This window comes from Rosa chinensis, chromosome 2, assembly GCF_002994745.2.
Source record: "Rosa chinensis cultivar Old Blush chromosome 2, RchiOBHm-V2, whole genome shotgun sequence".
Taxonomy (NCBI): domain Eukaryota; kingdom Viridiplantae; phylum Streptophyta; class Magnoliopsida; order Rosales; family Rosaceae; genus Rosa; species Rosa chinensis.
This window is the reverse complement of record NC_037089.1, coordinates 20,674,708-20,692,961: the sequence shown is the minus strand read 5'-3', so window position 1 is coordinate 20,692,961 and position 18,254 is coordinate 20,674,708. Positions and strand designations below refer to the sequence as shown.

The 18,254-nt window shown below is 40.0% G+C and overlaps 1 protein-coding gene across 1 annotated transcript; it reads left to right on the top strand.

Moving 5' to 3' along the window:
• The first annotated feature begins 7,123 nt into the window (after window positions 1-7,123).
• LOC112190280 (ubiquitin-conjugating enzyme E2 1) lies at window positions 7,124-10,046 on the top strand. The gene is made up of 6 exons (XM_024329708.2): window positions 7,124-7,550; window positions 7,632-7,716; window positions 7,801-7,893; window positions 9,400-9,488; window positions 9,561-9,646; window positions 9,751-10,046. Exons 1-6 carry the CDS (start codon window positions 7,482-7,484, stop codon window positions 9,788-9,790), a joined length of 462 nt encoding a protein of 153 aa, XP_024185476.1. The 5' UTR covers window positions 7,124-7,481; the 3' UTR covers window positions 9,791-10,046.
• Window positions 10,047-18,254: the final 8,208 nt, after the last annotated feature.

The window sequence follows — 18,254 nt, the reverse complement described above, 5'->3', positions numbered from 1 at the left end:
ATATATATATATATTACCCAGTGATTTTTCTAACAATTCAAGAAACAACTTTTGTACCCAATGTCTTCTATTCTCAAGAAGATTCTTCAGTTTACCAATTGATTGACTTATTCTCTTAGTTCTTTTTTGATTTGGACAAGAAAAATTTATGGTTTGAAGACATTGAGTTGAATATAACAAAATGAAATGAAGCATATATCATCATCATTTAGACTTTAGACAATACCTGTATTGCTTGGCTTTTTCAATTTGAGACGCAGAGAAGAAGACAACGTAAATCAAACCAAAAGAAGTCTTTGTGCATGTGGAGTAGGGGAGACTCAAATAATCATAGGACAGTTGATAAACAATCAAACAACGCGACTCTGTTTCAGCATATATCAAATCAACGGCATGTGGGAGCTTGTTAGTTCACCTACTTCATTTGGTTTAGATCACAGGTAGCAACTGACAATGCATAGATGAGAAATGGTAATGTTGTAGAGTTCCTAGATCTAGAAGACTAAGGGAGTCGACCCCCAAGTCTTTTTGTATTTTATAATTTTAAAAAGAAAAAAAAAGTAACTTTTAAGTTTTAACACAGTTAGGCTAAAAGCTAAGAAGATAGCTAACAAATTTAGGCCGGTGGTGCATCGGGTCAGACTGGTTATGGTGGTGTATTTCGTGGTTATCAAGATAATTTTCTTAAAGGAGAAGTCAATTTTAACATCCTTGATAGTTAAAACCCTAGAGAGTGAGCGCCGTGCGCGAGTGAGTTCTACATGGGTTTCCTTCCCCGTCCGGCGGCCCCTTCCAGAGACGTTGTAGTCGGACGGGTCTGTCAGACTGTGGGGCTTGGTGAGACCTCTAGGCTTGGACGGAGACGGGGTTGAAATGGTATGTGGCTGGCATCACTACAAAAAAGAATTCAAATTGCCACGGCGCAATGCCGTCGCGGAAAGCCAATTTGCCGTCGCAAAAGACCAATGGCCACGGCAATTTGGCCGATGTTGTTGGTGGCGTCGCCATTGATATTTGCGACGGCAAATTGCCGTCGCAAAATGTGAATTATTAATTAAAAAAAAATCTAGCATACAAAATTTGCATGCTAGAATTTTTTAAAATTTTTATTTTAGGGAAGAAAGTGATACAAAGGAAAAGTTCCACTAAATTACTTTTTAACATCAATTTTATATATCTTCACCAATGTTCAAATACATAAATTTACAAAATTAAATTACATATAGTTAATGTACTGGAAAACTGGTAATCAGAACACTTCATTTCCTCCATCTTCACTAGATTCTGAAGATGACATCAAACCCTTCATCACAAAATGTTCATAAAAAGTTAATAAATAAATAACAATGCAGAATGTATAATTTGGTGTTTGACAAAAACGAATACAAAAGTGAGTCTATGTTCGAATAGATTACCTGAGCAAATGCATAAGGCAACTCTGAATACATTCCTGCTTCTCTTTCTCGGTAGAAAACTGTTCTCTCAATCGCAACCACAGATTGCACAGCAGAAGCATTTCCAGCTCCAAGGAAAAGAACAACAGAATAGGTTGCTCCCAGAAGGTTAACAATATCTTGTTGTTTCCCTCTGTTGACAAATCATATGTGTGAGAACTCTAGGAGACAATATTTACAGAAAAAGGAATGGGATCCTCTACAACTTTGTTCAAAACAAAAACAATTTTATGGAGGTCTAAACTCAGATTGGAGAAAACTTGTAACTAGGTCGCATATTAAAAGAACACAAAAAAGAAATTGACAAATGGAGTTTATAGTAAGTTAAAGTTCTTAAACTTACAACACGTTTCCTTTCTTCCAGAAGATGACACCAAAAAGTACGCCGATGAGTATTGTGGTGAAAAACCTGATGGCATTGCACTACAAACAGAAATATATATATTTTTATCCAATCCAATTGACCAAACATTTCCATGACCAAACATAATTATCCAATCCAATTGACCAATTCCATTTGACCATTTGTGTCTTTCATACACTGATACACAGAGACACAGACTCATATAAATATATAATCATTATTCATTAATCAAACAAGCCACAAGGCCACAAAGCAATTTCCATCCCTCTCTGTCTTTCAACGAAGCAGCCAAGCAATCAAGCATATAAATTATAATTAAAAAAAACTGATCAAGCTGCTTAGCTGCATATAAATATATAATCAATTAACCAAAGAAGCCACAACCCACAAAGCAATTTCAATTTTCAAATGAAGACTCACAGATTCACAGTCCGCACGTTCTCAGTTTCTCACCTCCTTCCTCCTGTCTACTCCGACTGCTCGTCTTCCTGAGTTCCGGCCTCCGCTCTCCCCAAGACTCCAACTCTCCAAGAGTAAGATTTAAGACTATTTAATCAAAAATAGAGAGTTAGTTACTGAGATTGGTTGAAAATTGAAATAATTGGTTACTTGACTTACTGGGTTCATGAAATTTCAGATGAGGGACTGAGGGAGATTGAGAGTTGTGAGATGAAATTTCAAATAATCAAATCTATTAACTGGAGATCGATGGGTCGGAGACCAACATCCCAACAATGAAGTATAGAGAGAAGGTTTACTTACAGTGGGTCGAAGCAAAGCCGTGGGTCGGCGGTTCAGCGGTTCGAGATTACGAATAGGAAGACTGAGACTGAGAGGCTGAGGGAGTGAGATGACTGACTGAGAGGTTAGAGCTAGCTTAGAGATAAGGCCGAACCGTCGAACTTTGGGGTGGGTCGGCGGCGACTGAAACTGAGGGACAAAGGGAGTGAGTCGAAGAGAGGCTGAGGGTCAGGGTCAGTCGAAATCTCGAATAGAGCCTGAGGGAATGAGGGATTAGGGTTAGCGACTAGATTTAGGTGGGATCCGAAGTAAACCATTGGGTTTGCCACGCCCAGTGGCAACGGCAGTTGTTACCATGGCAAATATTTTGCACAATCGCCACCCCTCAGTTTTTGCCGTCGCAAAAGAGGAGGCATTGGCGACGGCAATTGAAGGCTGACGCAAATTGGTGAAGCTAATACAATTTTTTTTTGTAGTGCATGTTGTAATCCAGATCCGAATTGATCTGGTTACTAGGAGGTTCCGGTGGTTGGCTGGCTTGCAGATGCTTATGATAAGTGTGATCCTGGGTTCGGAGAAAGGGTAGCATGGGGATCTGATGGGGATGAGGCGGGTTGTCCAATTGGACTTCCCGATTATCTTCTGGGTCCGATTGGGTGGTCGGGTGTGAAGAAGGAGGCGTCTGATGGTGGCTCCGGTAATGGGTTTACGGTTTGGCCATCGGAAAGCTGCTTTCATGGTGCGCAGGCGGAGGTGTGGGCGGCTGGGGCTGGAAGGAATTCCAAATCCTATCTGGATCGGGTCTGCCTTCTGGGAGGCTTACCTGTGTACGCTGGGGTGACTGATCGGTGGTGGCAACAAGGGGCGAAGGCGACGGCGGTGCTGCTGCGTGGTTGGTGGTGCGTGTCTGCTATTGTTCTGCGTCACCTGGAGGATGGGCTTAGGGTTTTTGGGCTGCTGCTGTTTGGACCATTTTCTTGGGCTTGGGCTATGGGTCTCTACTACTTGGGCTAGATGTGGGGTTTGGGCTCAATTTTGGGCCCTGCCCTGGTTATCTTTTTATTTAATGTTGTTTTTTAAGTTGTTTTGTTGGTATTAAGATCGGGTTTGCCATGGTGGCGGGGTTGGATGTTACTAGTATTTTAGGGTTTGGTTTTATTTATTGTTGGTAATGAGACACTACTAAAGGTATGGCAGAGACAATCTTCTCTTTCACAGTCTTGGGAGTCGTTCCTGTTCTGGAGTTAGGTCAGCAGCGGTGGTGAAAAAGTCTGGCATAGACAATCATCCTTGGCCTTCTAGTGGGTCCTTCCTGTCTGGGATCGGGTCGGAGGTGATGACGTTTTGGAGCAGTGGCGGAGATGGTGTTGACAATAGGGAGGTGATGGTGTTGGTTTTTTAGTCCCAGGTCTGAGTGTCCGGTAATCCACTTGGTTGAGTTTAGGTCACAACGAGTGTTGACTTGGTCAATCAAATGCTGGTCAGAAGGACTCTGGTTGGTGAGTTTGGTGTCGACACAAGTGAGTTATCTAGTCTTAGAGTTATTACTGGTTGGACGAGAGGTGAGATGTTAAGGATTCACTGCTCCTGCGCTTTTGTCTTTGTCATACAGTTGTAGTGCAAGTTTAGAGTCAATCATTATAGAGTTCCAGTGTGAAGTCTAGAGGCCATTTTTGGGTTAGAGATGTCGCCTAAAACTCGTTGTAAGCAGTTCATTATTAATGAAGTTCTTATTTGATAAAAAAAAAAAAAAGATAATTTTCTTGGTGCCTTTTCTTTTAATTTTAATATTCCAAGTTCAATGGCAGTAGAAGTAATTAATGGCAGTGATTAAAGCAATTGAATTAGCTTGGGTTCGTGTACTGGAGACATGTGTGGTTAGAAGTGGACTCTTCTTTGGTTTTCAATTTCCTCAAATCTCCTCAGCTGATGCCTTGGCAATTGGGGGTTGAGTGGGGTAATTGTTTACACCGTATAGGCATATATCTCAAATGCATTTCCGCTCCTCACACATTTTTCGGGAAGGAAACCAAGTTGCAGATGGTTTAATAAATTTTGGCCTTTCTTCGGCAAGTTTGGTTTGGTGAGATTTGCCTCTGGATTTTGTTTCATTGTTGTGTAATAGAGATTATTTGGATCTTCCCAATTTCCGTTTTCGTTAATTGGTGTTTGAGTTAACTTTGATTTTTTTGTTGGCTTTTGAGAGGTAAGGTTTTATGTCCCCCTCCCCTCTCCTATGTGTATTTTTTTCCTTCCTTCCTTTTACACAGCGTCTCCCAATTACACCAATGGATTCCTTTTTTTCCTCTACCCTTCCCCCACCAGAACTGAGAAACTTTCAATTGAAACTTCTTGCACACACCAATTGGCAATTGGAACACACTCATAGAATAAGTGGGAATATCTTGAGCAACTGCTTTAATTAAAACAAGTTTACCTGCTTTTGAGAGGAACTTCCCTTGCCAACCTTGCATGTGAAAGTCAAGTTGTTCATTCATCTTCCGAAATACATCCAAAACTAAAAATTAAAGAAAGTGATGGCGAGGGAAGGAATTGATTAGAAATCCAAATAAAAAAAGTGAAAATCCATTACAAATACAACAACAAGAGTTTCAAATGAAAATTGAAGATCGAATAAGAGATTGGAAATAATTGATTAGAGGAATGACTTTGAACTTGGAAATTATAGGGTGGCCCTCAAGTATTTGCAGAACATAGACACATAGCAGTGATGATGAACAAAGTCAATTGAAAAGAGAGGGACAATGAAAGGGTATAAAAGGGAAAATGGGGGGGAAAAGATATAAATAGGGGATGTGTATTAATAAAGTAAAGGTGTATTTAGAATTACTCCTATAATAATAGAATCATGTTTAAGGAAAACTGAATTGGGAGAGAATTGAATCGTACTTTCATTGATAATATGGGTCTCTTTATATAGAGAATTACAAGCATAGAGATAAAATTGTACATGGAAATATAATCGTACATTAATTGGATATCTCCTAAGATTCTCCAAGAATATCTCTAATCTAAACCCTATTTCAACTAGAGCAAGTAACCTCGAGTTTGGGCTAGACACATATTCTAGATTTACTTGAACAAATCACAATTTATAGTATTTCTATTATTCATTAAATTCTCATTTCACACTTCTCATTTTCTTTTTTTATGACTACCCCATTTGTAGTTTGACTCGATACTGGAGGTTTGCTCATTATAATAGTGCCTCTTAACTTTCCTAATTAATTTTTTGGCATCACCAATTTACCTTTCAATATGTAATGGAAGATTCATAGGACAATAGGACAAAACAAAACCCCCATAAACTTTTTTTTTTTTTTGAATAACGGGTATTTGGATCGGGAAGGCAGTCCACCGATCCAAGAACATTATGAGTCATCCGTGGCCTATAGAAATCCAACTAACATATGGGTCTCCAAATAACATTTACCAGGTGAGAGCAGTTAGACCCCGCATGCCCAAGATTTTTCAACTTTAATGCCCGTAGGCATCTGGCAATCAGGCTTCGTGATGACCCAAACTCTCATAAAACTTATAGATTCACTAGCATCACATGAGCCCCACAAGACCCCTATACTCAACAACCTACCAATGAAAAATTTGTAAATGTTGGCGCTCAAACTTGGGTGGGAGTTTCATTCAAGCAAGTGCTTGATCATCCTGCCAACTTTCATTGGCACCTATGAACTTGTTAATATCAACTAATCGAGTCTACTTACAAAGAGGTTTCAAAAGGAACTTTCAATATATGGTTTGATTTTATTACAAGCTAAAAGTAAATGGAAACACATACAAACACAGTCTTGCTAAGGAATAGTTATAACTTATAAACAACTATGAGGCTAAAATGCATCTCAGCCACATATACTGAATTTATGGCACGTTTACTTCCTTGAAATGGAAAATAATCATGAATTGGAGACAATTGGAATGAGAGAATAAAGGAATAAGTATTGATTCAGGAGGAGTTGATTCCTAAACACATCTCCCCCCCTTCGTAATACTCAGGAATTTCAGGAATCGATTCTTTATAAGGAGGTGTGACCTACATCCATTCTGATTTCTTTATGTGTTAGTAAACGTATGAATACTTTTACTCGGAATCATTCTGATTCCTTTTATGTGTTAGTAAACGTAGGAATAGTTTTACCCCGTAATCATTCCCTCTCATTTTAAGTAAGTAAACGTGCCCTTAAAAGCTAAGATTATAACAAAGAGCAGGTCGTTACGAAAAACATAAACGTGGTAGAAAATTAGAAATTCATGGGATTTGACCTGATTCGTCAATTGTTTTTTTCTTTCTTCAGCAAACGGGTATAGAATTGAATTCGTGGTCAGATGACTGGGTTGTCAGCCAGCCCAGCTTAAATTATTTAGGCCCAAACCCAGTAAATTCAGTTGCTAATACTAGCCCAAATGGCCATATACCACATGCTAAAAAAACAAAGGCCATATACCAGGTCTGTACTAACACTATGAATTTTTTTACCGCCAAAACCGCAAGCATTTACCCACCAAAACCCAAACCAGGGGGCTCAAAACACAAAGAGCCCACAGCCAAGGTTGACTCCACCAGCAAACAAATCTGGAAAAGGAATAGAATTTTACAGGTAGCAAAAGAAACACAGAGACAAACAGAGTCGGGTTTCCATTCCTTCCTTTCTTCTTTGTCAGATTTCAGCCAAAACGGGTTTCAGATTCCAAACCCCTTTCGTTCTCATCCACCACGACCACCACTCACCCATTCCCACCTTTTAAACTATAAACCAAAAAGAAAAAGCCAAAATCCAAATCCGCGTCTTCTTCGCTCTTTGGCTTTATTATATATACTCCGCCAGGTTGGTTTTGGGTTTCCAGAACAACAAGATCAACAACTCATCGAGCCTCTCTCTGCTATTATGGGATCGTCCTCTGCTCAGCTCCGGCTCATGTCCGATCTCAAAACCATCATAAACGAGCCTCCGGAGGTAAACAAGCAATACCCTTTTCGTATCGGATTCAAATTCACGAGAAACTTCGATCTGAAGTTTCATTGATTTGGTTATTAGGGTTGCAGCGCAAGTCCTACGTCCGATGATAACCTGTTCGTGTGGAGCGCGACCATATTTGGGCCCGATGAGACCCCTTGGGAAGGTAGATCTGTTCCATGTTTTGTTCTTTCTTTAACTTTAACTGAAAAGATTTGGTTTTTGATGTGGGATTGGAAATTCAATTCAGGTGGTGTTTTCAGTTTGCGATTGACCTTCAGTGAGCGCTATCCCGAAAAGCCGCCGCGTGTCCGGTTCACGTCCGAGATGTTCCATCCAAATGGTTAGTTTCGTTTGATCACTCATCTATTAACGAGTTCTTTGCTGTGTGTGTGTGTTTCCAGTTTCCAGTTGAGTTTGAGATTTGATGCGGATGGAATTGTGTTAGTGTTGTTAGTTTTAGAGTTCACCATTAGCAACTTAGCAGCATATGATTGTCGGAGAATCTATCTGCCTCTAGAGTTTGAAGTGGTGAAGTGTTAGTGTTGCTAGTTAACTGATGTGTGGGAATGGGTATCGAAGGTTTCATATGAGTATTAACCTAGAGTCTCTTACAAACAAAGCTTTGATATCATGTTAGGTAAACCATCACATCCCAAAAACACTTAGAGCTGTAAGGGTACGAGCCAAATATATATTAAACTAACACTAGTTAGGAACCTAGTTTGATTGAATTGGAGTTGATTAAAGTTGAAATCATAGTCCTTTTCAGGAGACAAGCTATTCTTCAAGGCATTTCAAGTACTCGTTTTGAAATTACATGTTAGAAAACAGGATCTTGATTTACATATGTATGCTTAATGTAGGCTGAGATCATATTATCAGTTCATCACCAGTCCAATTGTCCAAAGACCATTGGAATTTGTTACTCTTGATTTCCTATGAAGTCCTTGGAGATGCTGTTAAAATTAGTGTACTTAGTATTGTTAAGATGAAGTATACGGCTAGTCTTTCCAGTTTTAATCTAGATTTGATATACAGCTTCTACTGCATTAATATCATTTCCACCCTCTTATCTAGTTATGTACATTTTCATAGATGCTTAGGGAGATGAGGCCTAATTTTATGAATTGAAACTGCATAACTTCCTAAAAACAGGCATAATGATGTTGCTGTTTGAGTTGTTTGCAGTAATATACCCACGCATTTCTATCAGTAAATTGTGATAAGTACTTTCTGTAGGCAGTATTTTTAGTTAGTTTGTGGCAAAGTATTGCTCGTGTCACTGTAGCCAGCAGAATGGTTGTAGTAGGGTAGAAATATGATATATAGCTGTATTTTTTAACAATTCAATCTATACTTTAGAATTTGTTTTTGGTTGTAAATGGGGAAGGTGTGGACTGAGTGGAAAAAAGTGTTCTTCCGACTGTCCTGCTGCAGTTCATTCTATTGTAAACTTTTCATCTGAAAAGAAGGGATTCAGGGTTTTGTGCTGTAAATGTGATGGGAATGGGGGTTGGAAGAGAAAAGGATTGGAGTGATTGAGAGGACAGTGGGTTGATTGTGAGTGGAAAGGTAAGAGAAAATATAAACCAATTTGAAGTTCAACTATTGAACTATGATCATGTGTAATGACCACATCATCTTGGCTTTTCAAAATTTTGTTAAACATGGTTACAAATAGTTGAAAGTCTTTCTAATAAATTTGTTCATGTAATATGAAGTCTCGACTTCAAAGTTTGTACTCTGCTTGCAGTTGTGGCTGACAGAAATACTTATCATTTTTTTTTCTTTTATTTGTTCCAAAAACAGAAGAAACAATTACTCATCACTTATGTGGCTTGTGCAGTTTACCATGATGGTGCACTGTGCATGGATATAATTCAGGATGCATGGTCACCCTGCCACAACGTATCAACAATTTTAACATCTGTTCAAGTAATTTTCTAACTTCAAACCCCTTTTCTCCACCATTCATTGTTGATTTGCTGAGTTAACAAATTGCTGCAGTCACTTCTCACTGATCCAAATCCTTCAAGTCCTGCAAACCCTGAGGCTGCTCAAATGTATCAGCATGACATAAAAGCTTACAACAAGTGTGTACACTAATTAATATCATTAGGCCTTTTTATTTGTTTTTCTGAAAGTATTATCTATCCACTTTTGTCTATTAAGCTGACTTCTCTCTGGGAATTTGTAGGAGGGTACGCCGCTGTGCTCGTGATTCCATCGAGTCTTAGTATCTGTTTGCAATTTGCCTATGATATTTTATTACTTTTTAACTCCTGGTTTAGGAGAAGGCTTTAGTTTGGCTTTATGCCCATCTGCAGCTAGTGTATCTCCCTCTTCTTCTGAAATGTAATCACATAGACAAGTTATGTCAATATTACACACAAAAACATGATTCGATTTCATTTGTGGAACTCAAAGAGTTCCAAACATAATAATGCAATCACTAATGTTGGGGTACGAAGAAAGTACTTCTCAGCTTATAAATCGTACCAGGACCAAACTTCTGATTTGCATGATTCCACAAATCAGTAATTACAAATTTATAGAAAGGTTTATTCTACTGGGATAATTACACCTTTGTAATGATAGGAAGCGCCGTCCCTTTAGATCTATATTTAAGAGTGTGTTTTAGAGAAATGGGAATTGAGATAAAATCGTTGTGTATTCTTATTGATAATAGGGGCATCTTTATATAAAAGATTACAATACATAGAATCTAAATCATATAAGGAAAGATAATCATACATTGAATAGGAATCTGTAGATTTTTCTAATTAAATCATATTACCATTAGGTCAAGTAACCTAGAGTTTGGGTCAAACACAAAATAGAGATTTACTTGAACACTCCCCCTTGTGTCGCCCAAACGCGGTGTTTCTCTCGTTGCCTTGTTAAAAATCTTACTGAGTAACAAAGACCCAGTGGGACAAAAATAATATCGGTCGAAGAGGAAAAAGAGCACAACACACCCTTCACGTTTTGAGATGAATACGTAGACATCTCCCCTTCATGTATGTGCCTCCCCTTGATGACTACGATCATGGGAGTTCAGATAACCTTTGCAAGCCAATTGTTGCCACATATTTCTCGAACGTGGATTTGGGCAATGACTTAGTAAACAAGTCTGCCACATTGTCCTCAGATCGAACCTGGTTCACTTTGATCTTAAGGAGCTTCTATTGTTACTGATTGTAGAAGAACTTAGGCGATATCTGTTTGGTGTTGTCGCCTTTGATGTAGCCTTGCTTCATTTGTTCAATGCAAGCAGCATTATCCTCATAAATGCTCGTGGGCTCATCTGTGGTAGACTTCAGACCACAATTACTTCGAACATGCATCATTATGGATCGAAGCCATATACATTCACGAACTGCTTCGTGAAGAGCAATAATCTCTGCATGATTTGAAGAGGTAGCGACTAAGGTCTGCTTTGTAGACCTCCAAGATATCGCAGTCTTTCCCATGGTGAATACATATCCAGTTTGGGAACGACATTTGTGCTGGTCAGAGAGGTACGCAGCATCAGCAAAACCTTCCAAAACATTTATATCATTTTGGGATGGGGATAGGGGACGTGAAACACTATGTATGGCGTCCCTGGCGTTTGATGGGACCGAATCCATCGTCTCTTTGTAGGGATAGAACAAGCCCATATCGATCGTGCCACTTAGGTATCGAAAGATATCTTTAACACCAGTCTAATGGCGTCGTGTTGGCGCAAAACTATATCTAGCTAGTAAGTTCACAGTGAATGAAATGTCCGGTCTTGTGCATTGTGCTAAGTACAATAATGCGCCTATTGCACTTAGGTATGGCACTTCTACCTCTTTGGATCAAGACTACAGACGACCATTGGGGTGCTTGAAGGCTTAATCTTGTCAGTGTTGAAACGCCTAAGCATCTTTTGGGTATAAGCTGATTGATGAATCAGAATACCATCTTTACGGTGCTCAAGTTTCAAACCGAGGCAAAACCGTGTTTTCCCAAGATCTTTCATCTCAAACTCGGATTTCAAGTGTTTAACGGTTTCCCTTAACTCTTTAAGGGTGCCAATTATATTCATATCATCGACATAAACCGCTACTATTGCAATCCGAAACTTGTCCTTTTTATGAACACATATGAGCATAGTTCATTGTTGACATATTCCTTACCAATCAAGTAGTCGCTTAGACGGTTATACCACATCCATCTGGATTGTTTCAATCCATATAGTGAGCATTTCAACCTTATAGCAAATGTGCTCCGTGGTTTAGAGCCACTTGATTTGGGTAACTGAAGACCATCTGAAACCTTCATGCATATCTCTGTATCTAGATCCCCATATAGATACGCAGTAACCACACCACATTCATAAGCTGCATATTCAGTTTTTCAGAAACTACCAAACTGACAAGGTAGCGGAACGTAATGACGTCCATTACGGGAGAATAGGTCTTCTCGTAGTCGATTCCAGGGCGTTATGAGAAGCCTTGTGCCACAAGTCGAGCTTTGTACCGTACAATCTCTTTTTTCTCATTACTATTTCTAACGAATACCCATTTATGACTAATTGGTTTGGTATTGGTACAACCTTTCTAAATACCTTTCTTTTCACTAGAGAATCAAGTTTTGCCTGGATCGCATCTTTCCATTTTGGCCAATCAGCTCTACGTTGGCATTCATCAAAGGAGCGTGGTTCGATGTCATCGATCTCAATAATCTCACACACTACTGAATACGCGAATACATCATCAATGATGATGGAGTTTCTTTCCCACGCCCAATGTACACTAGTGTAATTTACCGAGATCTCTACGTTCTCAGGAATAGGTTTTGACATTGAGGCCTCCCCCAATGATGTCTCTTGGACATAACCATAATCCGGAACATTCTTATGAGACGGATTTTGAGTATCTATGATCAAAGGATTTGTTTGTACCTCATTCGCTCTCTTTCTAGGGTGAGTATCTTTCGAACCAATCGGTCTACCACGCTTCTTTGCTGGACCTGCAGCCATAGATGCCACATCACTGCCATCCTGGGCAGTGGCGCCATCTCCTGGTGTAACAAGAGTGGCGTTATATCCAGTAATTGGGACGTCAATCCTTGCAGGCAAGTTTACAGTAGGTATGCGTGATCTTGTCACTTTGGCAACATCACAAAACGCATCAGGCAGAGTATCTGCTACATTCTGGAGCTCGATTATTTATCACACTTCAAGTTTGGATTGTGCAGTACAGGGATCGAGATGAGACATAGTGGGGATAGACCACGACAATTCATGTCATTCCTGTTGAACATCTGTGTTCTTATCTCTCCCTAATGATGGGAAGACTGTCTCATCAAAGTGACAATCCGCAAATCTAGCGGTAAAAAGATCGCCTATCAAGGGTTCAAGATAGCGGACGATAGTTAGAGATTCAAGCCAACCTAGATACCCATTCGTCGTTGTGGACCCATCTTAGTACGTTGTGGCAGCTTAATAGGCACATAAATGGCACACCCAAAAATGCGTAAGTGCGAGATATCAGGCTCGTACCCAGTCACTAGTTGTAACGCAGAGTAAGATTGGGTGGCAGTGGGTCATAGACGAATTAGCGTCGCTGCATGCAATATTGCAAATCCGCAAGAAGAAACAGGGAGACTGGTGCGCATAACCAATGTCCGTGCTATCATCTGTAGTGTTTTGATGGCAGCTTCTGCGAGACCATTTTGGGTATGAACATGGGGAACTGGATGTTCTACATCAATCCCCAATGACATGCAATAGTCATCGAAAGTTTTCAATGTAAACTCCCCAGCATTATCCAGTCGAATTGACTTAATGGGATGATAAGGGTAGTGAGCCCGTAGACGGATAATCTGGGCGAGGAGTTTAGCATAAGCAGCATTTCGAGTGGACAACAGTGCGACATGTGACCCGTGCGTCGACGCATTAACCAATACCATAAAGAATTTAAAAGGTCTGCATGATGGTTGAATTGGTCAACATATATCCCACTGGATTCTCTGTAAGAACGAAATGAGTATTTTAGGATCCTTTGCGTAGGACGGTCTCGGTCCTAATTTCCCGAATGAATAGGCTTTGCAAAATGAGTGAGGGGCCTTAGAAGCAACCAATGAGGATTTTTGTTGGGCCTGAGCATCAGTAGTGCTATTAGAAGAAAAATGTGAAACTACATCACCCATCATAGCGTTGGAACCATGAAAAGTGGCATCCATGGCATCTTGGCCATGGGGAATATCCATGGCGTCATGGCCATGGTTTGCGCCATTTATGGCATCGTCACATGGGACTTGGGAGGCCCTAGGGCGGCTTAGGATAGCTGCAGCTCCAGAAGCAGCAGTGGCAGCGGTCATACTAAGTTCAGGAATCAATTTTGGATTCTTGCTTCGTCCCACTCTAAAGAATGGATGTCCGTGTGAAGTCTTTAGTATACAGATCATCATATCACAACCAGGATATCCAAGTCTATCATGCCAAAGCCAGTCTGTGTCAGAATCCAAGAGATCTTCTCTTATCACATTATGGATTCAATTGGTCGAATTGTAGTGACATAAAATCCACTAGTTTGACACATAAGCTTCTCTAAGATGCGCTTCCGTCTGCAATCATTAGAGGTGATGCAAAGGAACTCTTTTCCGTTCTCAGTGTGCGTTTCTGCATGGAATCCGTTGACTCTTATGTCTTTAAATCTCAATAAGGTTCGATTTGCCTTAGGAGCGTAGAGAGCTTCTGCAACTTTTATCAAGGTGCCATTAGGCAATAGGAATTAGGTCATTCCATGTCCTTGAACTAAACCTGATGGCCTAGCCATCGTAGTCACAGAGGAATATGTAGGCAACATCTCTAAGAATAATTGCCTATGGCATAGAATGGTGTGCGTAATCGCACAATCAGCAAGACATTGTAGTTCTCCAAAATTCATTCCTAAAAGAAAAGCTAGTAATTAAAAAAGGAGTGATAAAGAAAAGAACTCAACTTTTATTAATAAGTCAAACGGAATTACATCATTGTTTCTTAACCAAAGGAAAATCTAATCCAATAAACTAGCTAATGCAAAATAATGGCAGTCGTCTAACTTCTTTCAGTAATCCCAATGCAAATGTGACCAGGTGAGTAGAGAGATGTCGGTGGAGCGAGGCTCACTTAAGTACCACTACTCTCAAAACCTTCCTATACATCACACTTACATTGAGTACGCCTATTTTGAAGAAAGATTAAATCATTTGCATCTACTACAAAAATAATATGGCAATTGCCTACATCTCTTGGAAAACAAAAGGACTTAATCAAAATCGCCAGTTTCTTGGCCCTTGATCTTCCTGCTCCATGTAGTATGCCTCCCTTGCTTCACGATACTCCTTTTATGCATCTGCACCATTCTAGGATACTCTACATGCTTTGGCCCAATGTCCGGTTGATCCATATCGAAGACAAACATCATTATGGTCAGGCTCCCTTGATCGAGGTGCCTTTGGGGCGCGCTTTGGATGACCATTACTCTCGGTGGCGTCACCACCATGGCCGGAGGCTCCGCCTCTCTCTCTCTTCATACGTTGACCTCCACGGTTCCGTGCACGCCTCTCTTGGCTGTTTCCTTCCTCTTTGGGCGATTATATGAACCAGAACATCCAGAATTGTCCCTATTCTTAGGGTTTCGCTCCTTGCATCCTCCTTTTGGGTCGCGACTATAGTTAGACTCCAGAATAGACTTGGTTCCCACGGGTCTAGCATTATAGTGCTTCACAAGGATATTGTCGTGCTTCTCAGCTACATTCATGGCACCAATAAGCTCATGAAACCCTGTGATACGTCTTGCATTCACATCAATCTGATAATTATTAAAAATCATCAGTGCAGAGACAGGGAAGGTAGAGAGAGTTTTCTCAATCAACATCATATCAATAATGGTCTTTCCACATAACTCCATTAGAGATTTGATACGAAGAGCTTTCGAATTATAATCAAGTACAGACTTGAAATCACAAAAGCGGAGGCTATGCCATCTCACTTCTAAATCAGGAAGCAGGGAGTCACGAATGTTGCCAAATCGCTGCTCAAGTTCCACCCATATTTTTCTGGGGTCTTCCTCGTTGAGGTATTCACCTTGGAGCTCGTCATTCATGTGCCTTGTCATGAGAATGATGGCTTTAGCTTCATTTGCCTCTCTCGTAGCTCTATTTGCTTCAAAAGCAGCAGCTTATTCAGGAGTAAGCACATTCTGACTTGGTTCTTGGATGGTTTCCAGAAGTCCATCAGCCTTAAGATGTTGACGCACATCTCGGACCCACCTATGGTATCCTACGCCTGTTGTCTCCAGTGGAACAAAGTTCAACTTGTTCAGGTTGCTCATCCTGAAAAACAACACAAGATTAGGGTTAGTTTAAAAACAAAAAAAAGACTACCACGAGAAACTATAAGATTTCTTAGCGTAGTCGCTTCCAAGAAATTAGGGATTTTTTAGCGTAGTTGCTTCCAAGAAAATCCGATTCCAAGAGGGGTTTGGATTAGATCGAAACAATGATGTATGTGGTCGATCGTTTTCTTCTCAACAAACTCTAAGTTTGGAGGACTCCAAGCTAAGCTTGGAGTGAGCACGAATCCCCACAGTTCGACTTTTGGTCTCCCCTATGAAGAAGAAAGGGGGGTAGAAGAAAGGAGGTTGCAAGTCCCCGAGAAAAAGAAAAGAAAAGAATAAAAAAAACTTCAAAAAAGGGGAACTTTTAGAAAAGTTTACCTCGAAAAATGTATAAAAAAATTGCCTGAAAAGTCTGCCAGAGGTGGTCAGAAATCGGCTGTGGTCACTGGCCGGAGCTGCTGTAGGGTTGCTGCGAGGGCTGTCGGCAGATGTCTACAGCTAGCGAGGCTAGTTACCGGGAGCTGCGCGCAGAACTTGGCAGGGGCTGTAGGCAGGTGTGCGTGGGGCTGTCGAGGGCTAGGGCAAGATCTGTCGACAGATGTCGGCAGATGCGCGCAGGGCAGGCACAGGGGTGCGGCAAAGGCAGGTGAGGCTAATTTCTCGAGTTCCGTAACTTTTGACGGCCGGTTCAGGGTGATTTCGACCGGTTCTTGGGAATCCGCAGCAGGTTCTGGGCTCCTGGGGCTGAGGGCTTTTTTGTGTGCGGCGGTGGATGCTGGAATTTGAGGGCTACGAAATTAGGGTTTTCAAGGTTAGGGCTTCGTGCTAATAACATGTTAGAGAAACGGGAATTGAGAGAAAATCACTGTGTATTCTTATTGACAATAGGGACCTCTTTATATAGAGAATTACAATGTATAGAATTTGAATCATACAAGGAAAGATAATCATACCTTGAATAGGAATCTCTAGATTTTTCTAATTAAACTCTATTACCACTAGGTCAAGTAACCTAAAATTTGGGTCAGACACAAAATAGAGATTTACTTGAATATAGTGAAAATAATGAAGCAACTTGCATAATTATTCTCCACCATTCGATTTGAATCCATAGTCAGTTGAGTATAATTGAATGAGAAGTCAATCAGTACCTGAATTGGACTACATAGTTGAGCACATATAATGATTTCAATTAAGCTAAAATAGGTGGAAGCCTAAACTTGAGTAATTTGTTACTCTTATCTGTCAAAATAGGATCGCAAATGAAAGGGCCCTTGCTATCTAAGGAGCCGTATTAGCTTGTACAATTTCTCCTTTCAAGAAAAGTGAAGATGTTCTCGCCTCAACCCACTTGCAATATGAATGTATCATCAAAATCTGCATCTTTAGGTTTCATATGATTATTTTTGCAAAATATCAGCCAAATTAGAAATCATTGTATCCAAAAACTAGGATTAAAATGATGATTATAATAATCAAATGACTAAACAATCTCCAATTTGAATAATCTTTTATAGTCAAAAATGATCCCAGAACGATTTGATATGACCTCAAAGATACACACACACGTGTGTGTTAGACATGTCTATCTCGAATGGGTGATTTCATGATTCGGCTAGTTAATCTGGTTAGAGGCTTAGACCACTCTCATGAGTTAGGCTAGCTTTAGGGCAAGTGCAAGTACATACAGCTAATACTGGTGATTAATATGGAGAGCATGAACCTAACAATCCCAGTATCAAAGCCCTTTTAGAGTTAGGGTGGTTATCCCATGCACATCATAATAATTAATATGGAAAATTAATTAGAACATGTAAAGCTAGCTGCAGCTGTTTCTTTAAGGAAATGTTGATGATCGAGCTAGCTAGCGACTTGTTGCTAGCTTTCTTATCCATATTTGATATTTGTACGAACAGATGATCTAATATTAAATAGCAGACAATTAACAGAGAATATTAAGCTGCAGCCTCACAAAGCACAAATGGCTCATATCGTTCTTATCCGTGACTATATTATATGTGGGGCGTCCATGCATGCTCTTCAAAAATATCGAAAGATTTAATGAATTAGAGAGTCGTCTCTAGATATTATATGGATATACACAATGTAAATACTTCAAGTTGCAAATTCTGCAGGCTCCATCGTATTTAAGGAATCCATCACTCTCATAATGAGAAAGAACAATACTTTAAGTAGATAATTTATATTGGGTGATGTAAAATACGTTTGTTGGGTATTTGGGTACATAGCTAAACTGATTCTCATATCATAATAAAGTCATTTAGACATTCTGAACGTTCATGTAGTTGTCTGAAAGTAACACATACGTTCATCTATATTTTATTTA